The following is a 19415-nucleotide window of genomic DNA, read 5'->3' on the forward strand; positions in this document are numbered from 1 at the left end:
CAGGGGCCAGTATTCCGCTCTTGGGCCAGTATTCTGCTCAGAGGCCAGTGTTCTGCTCAGAGGCCAGTATACTGCTCAGGGGCCGTTTTTCTGCTCAGGGGCCAGTGTTCCGCTCAGGGGCCAGTGTTCCGCTCAGGGGTCAGTGTTCCGCTCAGGGGCCAGTGTTCCGCTCAGAGGTCAGTATACTGCTCAGGGGCCAGTGTTCCGCTCAGAGGCCAGTATCCCACTCGGGGGCCCGTGTTCCTCTCAGGGGGCAGTGTTCCCCTCAGGAGCCAGTATTCTGCTCAGAGGCCAGTATTCTGTTCAGGGGCCAGTATCTATAAATATCTGGTTAAATTCCGAAATTGGAATTTTAAAGATTTCACATTATATGTTACGCAGTTAAATCTAGTATAGTATAGTAGCGGGGGATGTTGTAATAAGTATTAGGCTACGTACGTACGAATTGCAATATCTTAAGAACCGTTCTCTAGATTCTTTTCATATTTGGTACCTAGGTTCATCACAGAATAAGAAAGGTCCAAGTCAGGCTTGGTGACCTTGACCTTCATTTCAAGGTCACAAGGGTACTTTCACATTTTACCTGCAGGTTAATTCACTTATTATTAAGGCCAGACCAATTTTATTTCTTGTTTTACAGATTTTTGTCCTCAGAAAACCTAATGGCAGGAAGGCAAAAAAATACAAATCAACAGTCAAAGTAATATTCATTTTAAATACTAAAAGTATTTTACTTTTGGCAATTTATGAAGTATATATGGGGCCAAAAACAACAATCTAAAAACATTTTCTTGAACGTTTACATTTTTGGCCAATAAAAATATGAAAATTTTATTTTTTGAGCGGGGAAAATTAATTTTTTTTTTTTCTTATTCTTGAAAAAACACGAGCGGCGGATCCATAAAACAAGAAATAAAACTGGTCTTGCCTAAGTGATCTTACCAGACACTGTTGACAGATGATGATTTGACTAAACTTGGGCTTCAGGCTGGTGGCAAAGGTAGCACTTTGTTATAGACATAATATGTAATATATGTCTTTTAACCAAGCAAACACATGAAAACTGCTGACCAGATGTTAAAAATAACATTCCAACAAAGCTTTCAGATTGGTGCTTTTGATGTGCACCTGTAGGCTGAAGTAACCTCGCTGCAGTATGTATGTCATCTTCGGTTTACAATGCCACAGTTCACTGAGGTGTCATATTGTGACAAACTTTGATCTGTCCATGTTCTCAACATGCTCAAACACTCGCTATGAGGCTGTTAAATATGCCAAACAAACTAAAACATCTGTTTCAATAATAAATACTGACAAAGAGCATCACCTTGTTGCAGGTTTTTTTAAGGGTGCTGGTGTACTTCGTCATGCACACTGAACATTTTCCCATCCACGATTACAGAGGGACAGTGGTGTAGCCCAGTGGTTAAAGTGTTTACCTGTCATTCCAAAGACCCAGGTTCAATGGTTACGATGTGTGAAGTAAAATTTTGGTGTTCCCTTGGCTGCGATACAGCTAAATCTTGCATAAAACCATACTCCTCAATTACCCAGCAATAATCAAGCGTTTTGTAGGTCTCCATTAGGGCTGTTACAATTCACTGCTGTTTCCGGTGAATCGAACCAGAAACTCTCTTAAATTCAATTCATTATTCGTGATCAGAAAAATTGATTATTCATGAAAAAAAGGAGTGTTTTTACTAGAACTAGAGTGTAATTTATCAGTGTGAGATATGCAACATGGAATATATCCAAGCCAGGTATGCTAATAGTCAACGGTCTCCTGTATTTTATTTTACAGTAATGTAGTCACTTGCCATTGTCATGATAAACTACCTCTGTTGATATAGTCAACTCATGTCAAAGAATATATTTGGTTACTGTTTCACTGGATATCATTTATAATACATTAACTGCTGAGTTGTTATTTTATAGTTTCCCAATATTTGTAGTAGTTATCCAATATTCGTGATGTGTATCATATTCGACATATGGTGGATTCGTTGCAGCCCTAGTCCCCATTCTAATATTAAATGCACTTGTCCTGAACCCACGCAACAAAATATTTGTTTACGAGGGGCAGTGGGGTAGCCTAGTGGTTAAAGCGTTCACTCGTCATGCCGAAGACCTCAGGTTCGATTCCCTACATGGATACAATGTGTGAAGCCCATTTCTGGTGTCCCCTGAAGTGATATTGCTGGAATATTGCTAAAAGCGGCATAAAATTAAACTCTCTCACTCACCCAGTTTGTTTTGGAAGGAGGTAATGGAGGCTCACTGCCCCACAGAGTCTCATTTGAGCTTGTCCTCAATATGTTACAAATAACATGTCATCATATCCCAGTTGCGTAGATTGATGCTAATGCTGTTGATCAGTGGATCGGCTACTCCAGACTCGATTATTTACAGACTGCTGCCATATGGATGGAATATTGCTGAATGCAGCGTTTAACAACAAACGAGAAATAAACTTGTGACTTTGTTACTTCACCCATACAAGTTCCTGTAATACTGTGTAATTTGATGGGCGGTGGGGTAGCCTAATGGCCTAACTCAATCAGTCAGTGTAATACCGATTGAATCACATGGGTCAGTGTCATGTCTTTCAACTACTCAACATACATATCGGCTTAACATGTCTTTCATATACTGAGGGAAACAAATAAGGGATCACATGAAAGCACAAGTGTTCCTTTATTTTTGTCCCAGGTGTCTTCACAAGCTTTGTATCACTTGTGCTTCCATGTGATCCCTTATTTTTTCCCCTCAGTATATGTAACACCCATTTGGTCATGTCCCTGTTGTCCCGGACACTGGCCAATCATGTCCTTATGCACCCAGACACCTGGTCAGTTATGTCCTCTATGTACCAGACACCTGCCCTGTCTTGCCATGTGTATCTGACACCTGGTGTGTCCTCTGATACCAGGTCAATCATTTCTATTCCTCGAATACTGGGTCATTCATTTCTATTGCCCTAATAAGAGGTTATTCATTTCTATTGCTCTAATACCAGGTTATTCTTGTCTATTCCTGTGGACCCGTGACGGTCTGGGTTAGAATGAGCCTTCAGTAACCCATGCCTATCGTAAGAGGCGACTAACGGGATCAGGTGATCAGGCTTGCTGACTTGGTTGACACATGTCATCGGTTCCCAGTTGCGCAGATCGATGCTCATGCTGTTGATCACTGGATTGTCTGGTCCAGGCTCGATTATTTACAGACCGCCGCCATATGGCTGGAATACTGCTGAGTGCGGCGTAAAACTAAACTCACTCCCTCCCTCACTATTCCTGTGGTACATGGTCAATCATTTCCCTTGGAATCGTATCATATGGCTGGAATACTGCTGAGTGCGGCGTAAAACTAAACTCACTCCCTCCCTCACTATTCCTGTGGTACATGGTCAATCATTTCCCTTGGAATTGTATCATATGGCTCACAATTTAGTTTGAAATGTTGTTGTAAATTTATCACGTACATCTGAAGCTCTGGTTTTACATGTTGTCAGTTGTTTGACTCATACCCTTGGAATTATGTTGCCATGACAACAAAGCAGTACATTTTGCAGTGATTTGATTTCCTGGTGGAAGCCCTTGAATCATTGATAAGGCACAAGCAGCAGTTCAGACATGTTTGTTGACTTCTCGGCTAATTGGAAGTTTTTGTCATTCTTTACATAAACTAGTACCTTGCCCAGGAGCTCAACAGGACTTTGTCTTGTCCTTTTCATTGGGATAGAGTATGGTGAGTCAGAGCATCTTTGTGGGCATAATGAAGACTACTCCCAGCGTTTGACATGCAGGGTTTTAGCCTTGCCTTAAGTTTCTCCTGCAGTCGTTCAAGATTGATATGATGCCATATTTTAGACACTCCTCCAAAAGAAAATATTTTGTTGTTAAATTTCAAACACAATATATGATTTGGCCTAAGGAAAAAAATGTTGTGGTTCGATTACCCGACCGACCCTTGAATTCTGGTGCTGACCCTATATTTTTTAAGCGGTATGAATAAAATAAGCTTTCAGATACCATGTTTTTTACCTGGCATGGACAGACATCGCTCATTCTGATAGAGAAAGTCGACATGATCATAATGATGGCCGCAAGCTTGATTAAATAAACAATTACACATTGACAAATGTGTTATTAGTTTGTACTTTACTTCTAAAAACAATTTGTGAAAAAAACAACATTTCTACCGACCTACCCTAAATTTTAAAGAGGTGTAATCAGAACCACAACATGTTTTTTATTTGGCCTTTTGAAGTTTGATGAAACTTTAATTGTTTCCAGTAAACGAATTTGATTGGCAGTTGGTCCTTAGACTTCAAGTCCAATATCACTTCAGGGATGGAAATAACTTTAAAATTGCTAGTGTACTCCGGTACAGTGGCACATGTAAAATCACTTGCCCTGATCATTTTTCCACTATACCGGCCGTTTTCTTGTTGATTTTTTAAATAAACAACATAATTAACATTGGAATATCAAGTGTGATATACAAATTTGCTTGCCCAACATAAAAAACACTGGACTTGGGCGTCGGGCAATGGGTTATTTCCACCCCTGCACTTTATCACAATGTATGGTTATCTGTGAAGATCCAGGCTAGAGTTGGTCTTCAGCTATCCATGCTTGTCGTAAAAGGTGACTTTTGGGCTCAGGTACAGGGGTTGAAAAATACCAATGCTCGACACCCGGGTCGAGTGGAATTCTCTGGTTGGTCAAGTAAATATCCACATTAAACTTAACTGTGGTACAGTTGTGCCAAACTACTCAATGTTTTGATATGTGTATTTGGATGATGAAATAAAAATGCTATTGCTACCAATTGATAAAAATTATTTGCAAAAGAAACCAAATTATTAATTGTGGTCAAGTGAAAATGATATTTGGTCAAGCGGATTTTGAAAGTTTACTGGACCTGTGTTCAGTAGATTTTTGAAAAAAAATTCAACCCCTGAGGTGACCAGGCACGCTGGCACATATCATCATATCTCAATTGTGTTGATCGATGCGCAAGCTGTTGATTACTGGATTGTCTGGTCCAAGAATCGTTTATTTACAGAATGCTACCACATAGCTGGAATATTGCTGAATGGGTCATTAAACAACAACAAAACCCCAAACAAACTTTATCACTGTGTATGGTAATAGTTCCATAAATAAAATACATAACTAACGTGTCGCGTTACACTGTTTATGCTTATTGTGATGATCAATATTACTGTTCATATTAATGACCGTGGTTTGTTATATGAGTTTCAATTAATGTGTACAGCAAGTGACTGGTGGAACAAAACTACACTACAAATCATTGTGTTGTATCTGCCGGTTCATTATTATCATGTTTGTTACATAGTAACATATCTGGGGCGGTGGGGTAGCCTAGTGGTTAAAGCGTTGGCTCGTCACGCCGAAGACCCGGGTTCGAATCCCCACATGGGTACAATGTGTGAAGCCCATTTCTGGTATCCCCCGCTGTGATGTTGCTGGAATATTGCTAAAAGCGGCGTAAAACCAAACTCAGTCAGTCAGTCAGTAACATATCTTGTACAGTGTTTGCCCTAGGCATAAAAATTTGGGAGTCATCCAAAACACGGCAGGTCAGATATTTAATCAGCACCGAGCAGTCAAAAAACCAGTCATCGCACAGAAAACGAACTTTAGATTATCTGAACTAAGGGCCAGTAGCATTGTGTTAGCAATGACGCAAGCTACTAAATTCACAGCGTATTTGAGATAATTTGTGCGTCAAATAGGCAGGTACTCTGCGTCATTGCAAACACTGCTTGTACAATTGTCATGATCTGATGGTCACTCTACAGACCCGAGTTCGAATCTCCACATAGGCACAATGTGTGATGCTCATTTTCTTGTGTCCTCATTTTCCATGTCTGGAATATTGCTGAGTCTAAAACTAAAGCTCACTCCACTTGCTCACCCATATAACAAACAAACATTGGCAAGTATTCTGCATGAGAGTTTGGTTCCCATGTCCCAAAATGGTGTTGCTAGTTTCTGACCCTCTGACAAATCCGGCTCACGGTCCGATAGAAGTCTACAACCCATACTAACTTTGACTGAAGTTGTTATATGTGAAACATTGGCAGATTTTATCTTATTTTTTCTTATGTACATTTCAATGCCACATAAGAAATGTTTGGTTCCTGTGGGTCCTGTGATGTCCCAGACAAACCATTCAAACACCATTAGTGAACATGCTCAAACCAATCAGCATGTTCATAAAATCTGTTGGGCCATACTGATGTATACCAAGGTGTGATTTCAGGTTTATTCAGTACCTGCATTGAGTGCAGCCTGGCTTACAGGTTTGGCTGCACCATCAAACTTTTAGTTGCATCACAAAATAATGTCACTGGGTTAAAACTTAGCATAAATACTTGTTTAACAATTTTCATAACATATCCTCTGTATAAGATACAGTGAACAGAATCAGATCCCATAATACCATTACAATTTTGCATTACCTTTATTTATGAACATCAATTATATGATTACTGCTACGTAACTGATTAAGAAGTACAAGTTTATGCTTGTAACAAGTCTTGTTTCTTCCAGCCACTTACTTCCCAAATAAAACACACGGTGACAAGGATAAGATGTTGTTTTTTTTATTGTTACCTGCACTAGGTGCAAGCTCTTACTAAGGCAACCTGTACCAGCCATTTTGAACATGCACCGGTGAAGGTTGTAAATAGCAAAATCGCTCCGTGTTCACCAGTGTTCACGAATAGCGCCGGACCCTCAATCAAATCCGTCAGATTCGCCAACAGTCCAATAAAACTGTCTACAACCCGCCGGCCCCAATGTCTGACTGTATATTTCACAATGATTTTGACTGAAGTTGTTATAATGTGACACGTCACACTTGTTTGCTGTTTATAAATCTTATGTTTGTTAATAATTTCAATGCCAGTTATAAGAAATGTTAAATCTGAAATGTGTGTTTAATTTTATTCTATGGGTCCTCTGAATATTCAATGGGTCATACAGACATCTGAAACTGACAGGACCCAATGTCCTGTTACTTTGAAACACCATTCGTGAACACTGTTACACAATGGCTACTACTGGTGATATGGATAGTAACGAAGGTGGTATAAAATGTTATAGCACAGCCACCTGACAGCACTTTATAGGCATTGCGTTGTGTATATAATTATCACTTATACAGTGTACAGTAGGGCTGTTATGATTCACTTGTGTATTCACAAACAAATAGAATTCATTTAGGGATGCAATTTGATTCACCGATTTGAGGTTACAGGCAATATTGGGATAGTGCATTTGTTCTAGGATTTTTCATTGAGAGTATATGTGTCAGCAGCAGCAAAGCGAGCTATTTTTTCTAATTAGCTGTGGGAGCTGGGCTTGTAAAAATCTTAAAAGCGTCACAACAGTGTTATTGTTTTCAAGCATATTCAGAGGAAATTTAAGTTTTTCAAATTAGTATAGTCTAGTGGTTAAAGCGTTCGCTCATCACGCCAAAGACCAGGGTTCAATTCCCTACATGGGTACAGTCTGTGAAGCCTATTTCTGGTGTCCCTGCCATGATATTGTTTGAATTTTGCTAAACTAAACTCACTCACTCACACTGAAACTGACCTTACCATGATAGTCCCGATGAGTTCTGCCACATACATGTATGCACATCAGGGAAAGAAACCTTTCAAAACTTCCTACTAGACCACAGGACCAGTGAGTGGACAATAATTAGTGGTCCTGTCTGTACTTCACTGGTCCAAAATAACATTCGTAGATTTACTTAACTATCAATACAAAATTCACTGGTCACCAGGACCACTGCAAACTTAGTGGTCCTGATGAATTTTTACTAGCCAGTGACCATAGGACCAGCGTAAATTTCGCACACTGCACATGGTTCTCAAAGTGCAACAATCTTGAACACAACATTAAACCCTGTTTCATCTCACCTCACCTCACCTCACCTCACCTCACCTCACCTCACCTCACCTCACCTCACCTCACCTCACACATAAATAGGGATTTTCCTCGAGTCCTGTTTTTGAGGGTCCCTGCGACTCGTACTCTTATATTCCAGGGGTCCTGGACTACAAAATGGGGGTCCCAGGCACTTATATTATTATTAATACTATGTTGTAATATTGTTGCAACTCGGTTACTGTTATTGCATTGTGTATCATGATCATCACATTGTTACAGTAATTAAATTGCAAATGATACCATACCCAGCTCGTAGCAAACTCAGTGTAAACATATTGTTACTTGATTGAAATTTTTTACAAAAACAGTATATATGGCCTTTTTCTGCACCCCAATGGAGGCGCTGTTTAATTTTGCTGCGTCCATTGTCAATTTTTATGCGTATAGGACGCAGGTATTCGTAAATCCCTGCATAAAGGTTATGATTAGTTCTGTCTTTCTCTCTGAACACTTTAATTGATGTGTCCAGGCAAAAGTTCATCTCATCAGGGAGCTAATTTTAAACACCTGACACATGTTTCAGTACATATTGAATGTAAATTGCCAGAGCACATCCAACCTGGTGGAGATTATAATTCTTGTGTGAATGCTAATGTGAGTAATACATTTGGATGCTTGCTTAGCTGGGCTTGATTAAATAGCATTGGAGCCATGTATTGACACAACTGCACAGGAAGAGGGGTGTCAGAATTTCGCATAGATAAGGTCAGAGAGGTGATGAATATATTCATATTTTGCAAAGAAAATTATTGCAACTTTGTTAGTCTTTGTTAGTTAGACTAGTGAAAATTTTCAGGAACTAGATGATGTCTCCTGATATCCATTTATTTGACATGAACTACTATTTGAAATTAGCCACAAATATTTTGATTTGGTCATCGTATTTCTGAACTTGAGAAAGCAAGTGTTCTAAATTCTACAAAATTGCTAGTCTGCAGTTTAACCACGAGGCTCGTAAAAATTATGCTCGGTTGCATGCTCAGCTCATTTTGAGGAAGGGGCAGTAGGGTAAACTAGTGGTTAAAGCGTTCGCCGTCACGCCAAAGACCCGGGTTCGATTCCCTACTTGGGTACAATATGTGAAGCCCATTTCTGGTGTCCCCCGCCGTGATATTTCTGGAATATTGCTAAAAGCGGCGTAAACCTAAACTCACTCACTCACTCACTCATTTTGAGGAACTGTATTTTCCAGTGATACAGTAGTTTGTACCAAATAATTTATCTGTGTTTTGTAAAGAAAAAAATATATATATTTTTGAGATGCTAAATTATTTTTTTAAGATTAGAAAAATGAGGAATTGACATGCTGAGTGAAAGTGAATTACCTGTTTGAGATACCCATTCGACAAATAAAATTGAAATGGAAAAAAAAACTTCAGTCAACAAAATCATCAAGTATTAGTTCTTCTTTGTTCAAATATATTTTGAGAAAGCAGTGAAAGAATACTGAACATAGCAATTTTATAGAAAGAATATCCTGAAGGACTGTGGTTACTTTGGGGAATTGTGAGTTCACTGATTGAGACCCTAGGTGAGGATACGCTCAGAGACTTAATCTACAGCAGATGTTGGTATTTTGTCCACAAATAAAAATTATGAATATGCAAATTTATGCTATTATAGTCACAACTAATTTTGTCTTGTATGGGTGATTTGAAAAGGTGCTTTAATCTTTAGTGGTTAGTTTTTGCATTGACTAACGCTTGGTCTCTGAATAGATATAATTTTGAAAGAAACAAACATTTCCTTTTAAATTGAAAAGGAACCCCAGTGAGATGGGAGATTGGAACATGAGGAAATCTAGAGTTGCTTCATTTAAGGCTTTAGCATTGTGAAAAGGCTTGGCAGAAGGGAAAATAATGCCATTCAGAGACTGTGTGACAGACTAGTTTTCACATTGATGGTAATGTGAAGTTTCAATGTTGAAAATGCCTCTAAATACAGTACAACCAGAAATTATTGAGAATTTAAAGATTGTAATTTTTTTTTAAATTTTCACTCATTACTCACGTATTAAATGTGAATATTAGCAGAACATAACTCCAGATTCAAAGACAGGTGAACAGTTAGTATTTTGTCAAGTCACCATGGGCAGCAATGCAGGCTTCAATGCGGTGGGGCATACTACTGATCAAAGAAGTTAGAAAGTCGTGGTCCATGCTGTCCCAATATCGGACCACCTCTTCTTTCATTTCAGCAATATTTGTCAGATTTTTCTTATTGACACTTTCCTTCATAAGTCCCCAAACATTTTCTATTGGATTTAGGTCAGGGCTATAGCTTGGCCAATCTAATAATGTCATATTTTGGGTCCGAAACCAGGCCTGTGAATGCTTTGAACGATGTTTTGGGTCCGTTGTTCTGCTGGAAAATCCAAAAATTTCCATAGAACACGTGAGCAGATGGAAGTAAATGTCCCTCGAGAATATCTGTGTACCGCTCACTGTTCATATTCCCTTCAAATACACAGAGGGGCGTTGCCCCTAACACAGATATGCCACCCCACACGTTAAATTTCGGACTGTACTTTGGGCGCTGATACAAAGGTTTTTCAGTTTGTTTGGTCCAGAATTTCAGTGTATTAGGAAACAGCCACACAGAACTTTCATCTGAGAAAATCACATTGTCCCAGTTAAAATTTCTATGCTGTAAGCACCAGTTCAACCTTCGCTCCTTTTGTTCAGGTTTCATGATCGGTGATGGAATTCCTCGACTTTTCTGCCAACCCATTGCATGCAGCTCAGTTCTAATTGTCTCCTTACAGACAGCCACAGTTCCTCTATCAATCATATCCAGCCTTAAGTTTTCTAAACTCCTTCATTTGTTTTTAGAAACAAGAATACCAAGCCACCTCCTGTCACCGACAGTCAATTTTCTGGGCCTACCTGCGCCTCCCTGGTGCTCAATGCCATATCCATTTGCAATATTTTTTCAAAACACGATAAACAGTGGACAAAGGGATGCCTGTTCTACTTGAAATCACTTTAGCTGATCTGATGTCCTTGTTATAATACTCTAAAATCAACTTCCTCTTCTCTAAATCATCCATACTGAGGATCACTGAAAATGTCGTCTGCTAGCAAGTAAACAAAGGGGGATAACTCTTCACAAACTAATGAAAAGGATTAACGGAGTTGTCTCTCTTGAATGAAACCAAGCACTTGATAGCTGGTCACGGTTGTTTATACTAGAAACCCAATTAAACATATTCCTAAAATTCTCAATAATTTCTGGTCATACTATATGAAGACAATAATTTTGAAAACATCCCAAATTTTAATCAAATAATCATTTTTTCCAAATGTTTCATTTATCAAAATAATGGGGAAAAATATTTTACTCCGATTTGCTGGCCATGTCCTGTTTGCTGAGAACGCTAGATTAATCCCTGACAGAATTCTTTGGCCTGACCTGCTTTCAGCTCGAATTGTTCCATATAGCCAAACTTCATAAAGCCTAGATCAGCCTTCACTGGCTGTTGTAAACTCATGTAGGTAGATGCATGGCTCAGCAACAGATGTTAACTGGCTATTCAGTACACATCATTGATTCGTGACATCTGCCAACATATATTCCCACATATCCCTGACCTCATTCGCCTTGATTTTATAAACACTACTGAACAGTATAGAAGGAAAACAGTATCTGAAGACATAAACACTACTGAATAGTATAGAAGGAAAACAGTATCTGAAGACATAATCACTACTGCAGGGGTGGAAATAACTTTAAAATTGCTGGTGTACTCCGGTACAGTGGCACATGTAAATCACTTGCCCTGATCATTTTTCCACTATACCGGCCATTTTCTTGTTGATTTTTTAAATAAACAGCATTATTAACATTGGAAAGTCAACTGGACACCGGTACAGCGTGATATACAAATTTGCTTGCCCGACAGAAAAAAACACTGGACACGGACGTCGGGCAATGGGTTATTTCCATCCCTGTACTGAATAGTATAGAAGGAAAACAGTATCTGAAGACATAATCACTACTGAATAGTATAGAAGGAAAACAGTATGTGAGGACATAAACACTACTGAATAGTATAGAAGGAAAACAGTATCTGAAGACATAAACACTATTGAATAGTATAGAAGGAAAACAGTATCTGAAGACATAAAGACTACTGAATAGTATAGAAGGAAAACAGTATCTGAAGACATAAACACTACTGAATAGTATAGAAGGAAAACAGTATCTGAAGCCATAATCACTACTGAATAGTATAGAAGGAAAACAGTATCTGTAGACAAACACTACTGAATAGTATAGAAGGAAAACAGTATCTGAAGACATAAAGACTACTGAATAGTATAGAAGGAAAACAGTATCTGAAGACATAATCACTACTGAATAGTATAGAAGGAAAACAGTATCTGAAGACAAACACTACTGAATAGTATAGAAGGAAAACGGTATCTGAAGACATAAACACTACTGAATAGTATAGAAGGAAAACAGTATCTGAAGATGTAAACACTACAGAATAGTATAGAAGGAAAACAGTATCTGAAGACATAAACACTACTGAATAGTATAGAAGGAAAACAGTATCTGAAGACATAATCACTACTGAATAGTATAGAAGGAAAACAGTATCTGAAGACATAATCACTACTGAATAGTATAGAAGGAAAACAGTATCTGAAGACATAATCACTACTGAATAGTATAGAAGGAAAACAGTATCTGAAGACATAATCACTACTGAATAGTATAGAAGGAAAACAGTATCTGAAGACATAAACACTACTGAATAGTATAGAAGGGAAACAGTATCTGAAGATGTAAACACTACTGAATAGTATAGAAGGAAAACGGTATCTGAAGACATAAAGACTACTGAATAGTATAGAAGGAAAACAGTATCTGAAGATGTAAACACTACAGAATAGTATAGAAGGAAAACAGTATCTGAAGACATAAACACTACTGAATAGTATAGAAGGAAAACAGTATCTGAAGACATAATCACTACTGAATAGTATAGAAGGAAAACAGTATCTGAAGACATAATCACTACTGAATAGTATAGAAGGAAAACAGTATCTGAAGACATAATCACTACTGAATAGTATAGAAGGAAAACAGTATCTGAAGACATAATCACTACTGAATAGTATAGAAGGAAAACAGTATCTGAAGACATAAACACTACTGAATAGTATAGAAGGGAAACAGTATCTGAAGACATAAACACTACTGAATAGTATAGAAGGAAAACGGTATCTGAAGACATAAAGACTACTGAATAGTATAGAAGGAAAACAGTATCTGAAGACAAACACTACTGAATAGTATAGAAGGAAAACAGTATCTGAAGACATAAACACTACTGAATAGTATAGAAGGAAAACGGTATCTGAAGACATAAAGACTACTGAATAGTATAGAAGGAAAACAGTATCTGAAGACATAAACACTACTGAATAGTATAGAAGGAAAACGGTATCTGAAGACATAAACACTACTGAATAGTATAGAAGGAAAACAGTATCTGAAGACATAATCACTACTGAATAGTATAGAAGGAAAACAGTATCTGAAGATGTAATCACTACTGAATAGTATAGAAGGAAAACAGTATCTGAAGACATAATCACTACTGAATAGTATAGAAGGAAAACAGTATCTGAAGCCATAATCACTACTGAATAGTATAGAAGGAAAACAGTATCTGAAGCCATAATCACTACTGAATAGTATAGAAGGAAAACAGTATCTGAAGACATAATCACTACTGAATAGTATAGAAGGAAAACAGTATCTGAAGACATAATCACTACTGAATAGTATAGAAGGAAAACAGTATCTGAAGATGTAAACACTACTGAATAGTATAGAAGGAAAACGGTATCTGAAGACATAAACACTACTGAATAGTATAGAAGGAAAACGGTATCTGAGGACATAAAAAAAATATCTCTATGTTCATCAAATAAAACAATACTTTTTCAGATAGTCTGTAAATGATTCTAGGACCATTGTCGTCGTGCGTATCTGCTACGTGTTCCAAATTATTTACTACCGTATCGTGCATATTTTTTATCCATACATACGCCGATACGGCCCTTATCTGGAGCCCTGTTTGATACAGGAAACAGTTTGTTTAGATTATAAAACAGGCATTTGCTGAAATACGTTATGTACCTTCAGTGTTTGAAGAGTGAAAGTTAATATGTCCTTGTGATGACCTTGAAATTGAGGAGTCTGTAATTTGTCATGTCCTAAGTCACCATAGGACCTAATGTCTACGAATATAGGGCCCAGGTCAGTTCATTTTGAAAGCTGTTCACTGTCCTGCTAATGCTGATTTTCATACAAACTCAAGGTTGGTAACATCATGTGTATGTGTGGGGAATTCTTTTATTCTAATTAGGTGTTTGAGTTTTGTTTGCTTTAGATTTGGGGTCAAATATCTTGTTCCTGGTTTATTTGCCCTCGGCTCCTGAATGCTTTGTTCTAATTCTTGATGACATGATGTGATGAATGGGATGGTTAGGCCAAATAAAAAAATAATGTTCCGATTACACCTCTTTAAAATTTAGGGTAGGTAGGTCGAAATTTTTTATTATCCCCCTCCGCGCGTTTAGCACGAAGCGGGGGATATAGTATTAGGATCTGTCCGTACATACGAATTGGAATATATAAAGAACCGTTGCCTACATTCTTTTCATATTTGGTACCTAGGTTCAGCACAGTAAAAGAAAGGTCCCAGTCAGGTTTGGTGACCTTGACCTTCATTTCAAGGTCGAGAGGGGACTTTAACGTTTTATCTCCATGTTAAGGTGACCTTCATGGAATTCTCAAGGTCATGGCGACACTTTGAAGTATTCAGCATGTTAAGCTTGTCAGCGAGATACCTCAAGAACTGTTCACTGGATTTTGTTCATATTCGACATCAAGCTCCATCGAGGGAAGGCGCAGGGCCCAGTCGATTTTAGTGACCTTTACATAATTCTCAAGGTCATGGCGACACTTTGAAGATTTCAGCACGTTAAGCTGCATGTTAAGCTTGTCAGCGAGATATCTCAAGAACAGTTCACTGGATTTTCTTCATAGACTTTCAAGACTTCCCTTGAGTGTTTTTTAATAAGCAATTTCTTTATTACTATTTTTACAGGTTTCATACACTAAGACATTCATGTCAAGGTCAAATTGAGTCTTGAACATATTTGTGTGTTTGAACAACTAAACAGCAAGATATCAAGAGAGGTTGACTGGTCATGTCTTTGTTGACATTTACCTTCATCTTAAACTTTCATTACTTTTTAAGGTTGATTTGATAATTTGCGGCGGGGAGATTATGTCACCTTAGTGACAATGCTTGTTCTGTATTTGAATTCAGCTCTGTCTCTGAAGTCATGTGATGAATGGTATGGTTCGGCCAAATAAAAGAAATAATGTTCCGATTACACCTCTTTAAAATTTAGGGTAGGTAGGTAGGAATTATTTTTTTTTTTACATATTTTTTTTAGACATAAAGTACGAACTTATAACACATTTATCAATGTGTAATTGTTTATTTAATCAAGCTTGCAGCCATCATGTCGACTTTCTCTATCAAAATGACCGATGTCTGTCGGTGCCGGGAAAAAACAATGGTATCTGAAAGCTTATTTTATTCATACCGCTTAAAAAAAATTAGGTTCAGCACCAAAATTCAAGGGTCGGTCGGGTAATCGGAACCATAACATTTTGTTTAGGCCTTAATTGCATATCATGGTATCCTAACAGTGAGGTTTTGCTCATTAGTGTTTGGAATTGGTTAAAATCTATAATTGTTGATTGGTTCATTACAACCGATCAATCATCGAAAACAATTGGTTAGCGTCATTTATCAAATTTTCCTGGTTATGTTTGTTAATGCACAAAAAAGTAAAGAAAAAACATGTTGTTCTTTTGGGTCTTTTTCAAATTGCACAAAATGTATGTTAGGAACAATTTCCTTTTAGTCTTTATGAAAAAAATTCAATCATGACTTGGAATGAGATTGTAGTGCTTATGAAATAAAACCGACAAAACCAACCTTGTGAAAAATATTGTTAGTGCAAACATATGTTCCAAAATTGTTTGTGTTCGATTATGAGAAAACATGATCGATTGCTTGGTCGTTTAGTCACAGCGACCAATCTTTGAATATTTCAATTAATCGGACCACCACTATTGCTCATGACATCAATCACTGGTTTGTCTGGTCCAGACACAGTCGGCTCCAGGGTGCTGTCATATAGCTGGAATGTTGCTGAGTGTGGCTTCAACAATATTAATGAGTGCGCAGGGAAAGAAACTTTTCAAAATTTCCCACTACACCACACGACCAGTGAGTAGACAATAATTAGTGGTCCGGTCTGTACCTCACTGGTCCAAAATAACACTCGTAGATTTACGTACTATCAATACAAAATCCACTGGCCACCAAAACCATTGCAAACTTATCAGTGGTTCTGATGATTTTTTAGTAGCCAGGGACCACAGGACCAGCGTAAATTTCGCACTCTGGTTCATGAGTTTAGTTTTGCGCCGCTTTTAGCAATATTCCAGCAGCATCACGGCTTTGGACACCAGAAATAGTACCCATGTGGGGAATCGAACCCAGGTCCTCTATAAGACGAATGAACGTTTCAACCTTTAGGCTAATTCACCACCCCAAACAACAATATAATCATTATTTAACCTTTTCAGTTACACGTTATGATCCTGAAAATACTGCAGACATGTAGCATCAGGGGGCATTGTGGGAAATGAAGAAGGTTCTTTCCTAGGAAGCATTTTATCCTGGAAATCCTGATTCTTATATTACACCCCTGAAGGTCCGGGTTAGAATATTGATCTTCAGTAACCCATGCTTGTCGTAAGAGGCGACTAACGGGATCGGGTAGTCAGGCTCGCTGACTTGGTTGACACATGTCATCGGTTCCCGGTTGCGCTGATCAATGCTCATGCTGTTGATCACTGGGTTGTCTGGTCCAGGCTTGATTATTTACAGAGTGCCGCCATATAACTGGAATATTGCTGAGTGCAGCGTGAAACTAAACTGACTCACTCACTTTGCTATGAAGCATTTTATCCTGAAAATCCTGATTCTTATATTAGCAAGGTTAACAAATACCTTTTTCTTCTTCAGGGACGGTTGGCGTCAAGCCCAAAGTTACACCCATAGATGTAAGTATGGAAGCATTTTGTGTTAATCTTCAGCAATACTTCAAATGGTGCATATATTTTATTGCAGTTTTGTTGTGTTTGGTAAACGTATCTGCAAAGCAATATTTGTTGTAATTTGTATCGTTTCACCTGAATACACAGATATGCATTCATAGTGATAATCTCCTTTGAGATATATAAGATGACAAAAACATGGAAGTGTTTTTCAACAATGTTATCTAAACGGCAGGGTATGAAGATGCTGAGAAATATTCACTTTAGTTTGTAGAGATTCGGACCTGAATGTAGAGTACCCATGAAGATTAGGTTAGAAGTGGCCTTTAGCAACCCATGCTTGTTGTAAGAGGCAACTTGATTGGGTGATCATTCTCACTGACTTGGTTGACACCAGTGTTCAAATAATCGCCGGCCCGGAAGCCCAGCGCCGGTTGTTATTGTATCGGGCCGGCAGTTTCAAATATTTGCAGGCCCTTGTGGCCTTCAGTCAATTATCTGTCATCTTTTTTTCAACTGGAACCTTTTCCATAATTTTTTTTTTTAACGTTCGGAAATCATCTATGATCCATCATGTTTTGATAACTTACAGTTTCACTTCCTGGTATTTCCGCACAGGAAGGTCAACACCAGTCTTTAACAAATACACACTTCCCTCTGAGCCATTGGTTTCGCTGATTAAATTTTGTAAAAACAGTGTGAAACTGTGAAGTCTACTTTGTTTTCATTGGTTTCACTTTAACAAAAAAGGGCCTGCAGATTTCATTCAGGGCCTGTAGATTTTAGAGCTGGCAGGCCCTGATGGCCAACTGGCAAGTTAAAGTATTGCAAACACTGGTTGACACGTGTCATCGTAACCCAATTGCATAGATCAGTGTTCATGACGTTGATCAACAACAACAACAAAAACCAAACCAAAACAAAACAAAAAGCTAAGAAGAAACCAAAAAAAACCCTGATATATATCATGGTATTTATGAGTCGATCATCCAATACTTAATTTCCAAATGGTGGCACTTCAAACTGCAGCAGATATTTTGATCAGGCCAGTGAAAGTCAGGGTAACTTTTTCTGACAATGGATAATGGTAGCCCATGCTGTTTTCACAGACAAATGCAGTGGGCACAGGGATGGGACCACGGACGCCGATGTCCACATCCGTCCGTGAAAAAGGAAAGAAGATTGGACACAGAAGAGTGGACGAAGATGGCATTGTGACATATAAAAAGGTATGCATACAGACACCATACACCCTAGATTTAGATTGATCATACCTCCCAGTGTTCACGAATGGCGTTTCAAAGTAACAGGACATTGGGTCCTGTAAGTTTAAGATGTCTGTCTGACCCTCTGAAAATTCACAGGACCCATAGAATAAAGTTAAACACACATGTCAGATTTAACATTTCTTATAATTGGCATTGAAATTATTAACACACATAAGATTTATAAACAGCAAACAAGTGTCACATGTCACATAAAACAACTTCAGTCAAAGTCATTGTGAAATATACAGTCAGACACTGGGGCCGGCGGGTTGTAGACTTCTGTCTGACCGTTGGCGAATCTGCCGGATTTGTCAGAGGGTCAGACGCTATTCGTGAACACTGACCTCCTTGTCTAAATGTTGAGATCTAATTGGTCCACATGATCTAGATAAAGTGCCATGTGTCACACCAGGGAGAGAAATACAATTTTGAGTGGGACAATTGATCACTTATACCCTGGATTAAGAAAAATGTCTGTGCAGGGATTTCTTAGTCAGACAGCCTTTCTCTTTCACACTGTCATGAAGCCATGAAATGTTTCTAGTTTTGTCAACACCAATACTTGCAGGTATCACCCAAGTGGTCTAGGTCCTGCTTCACTTCAAGTTTTCCTTGTGGAAACTGACATGCTGTAATAGAGCTGGCACACTGTTTAAAATGCCATAAGTTAAAGTAACCTATTCTATATTTCTAAAGACTGCTTCCGTAGTGTAGTGGTTAGAGCGTCCACCCGGAGAGCGGAACGTCACGGGTTCGATCTCCGACTGCGTCATACCAAATGACGTTAAAATATGGTACTTGTTGGTCCCTGTCTGGCGCTCGGCATTAATGGGTACATCAAGGACTGGTCGGCTCGGATTCAGTATAATGTGTCTGAGTGGGGTATTCATGCTTCACTGCGGCATGGTATCTCAGTGAGCTAGCACTATAAAACCAGCTGAAGTCTGGGCTGGTACAATCAGCCACACATACACACACATGCACGTCGTCA

General features: G+C 38.4%; 1 protein-coding gene across 13 annotated transcripts in view; it reads left to right on the plus strand.

Moving 5' to 3' along the window:
- Window positions 1-19415, plus strand: part of LOC124283883 (phosphatidylinositol 4-phosphate 5-kinase type-1 alpha-like) — a 76071-nt gene that overhangs the window by 2074 nt on the left and 54582 nt on the right. For all 13 annotated transcript variants that reach the window (XM_046719914.1, XM_046719918.1, XM_046719917.1 and 10 more), the window contains exons 2-3: window positions 17125-17162; window positions 18266-18385. In XM_046719914.1, the coding sequence (XP_046575870.1) occupies window positions 17125-17162; window positions 18266-18385 (158 nt within the window). The remainder of the gene's footprint in view (window positions 1-17124; window positions 17163-18265; window positions 18386-19415) is intronic.

Source organism: Haliotis rubra, unplaced genomic scaffold, assembly GCF_003918875.1.
Source record: "Haliotis rubra isolate DU_JTF1 unplaced genomic scaffold, ASM391887v1 Scf324, whole genome shotgun sequence".
NCBI lineage: Eukaryota > Metazoa > Mollusca > Gastropoda > Lepetellida > Haliotidae > Haliotis > Haliotis rubra.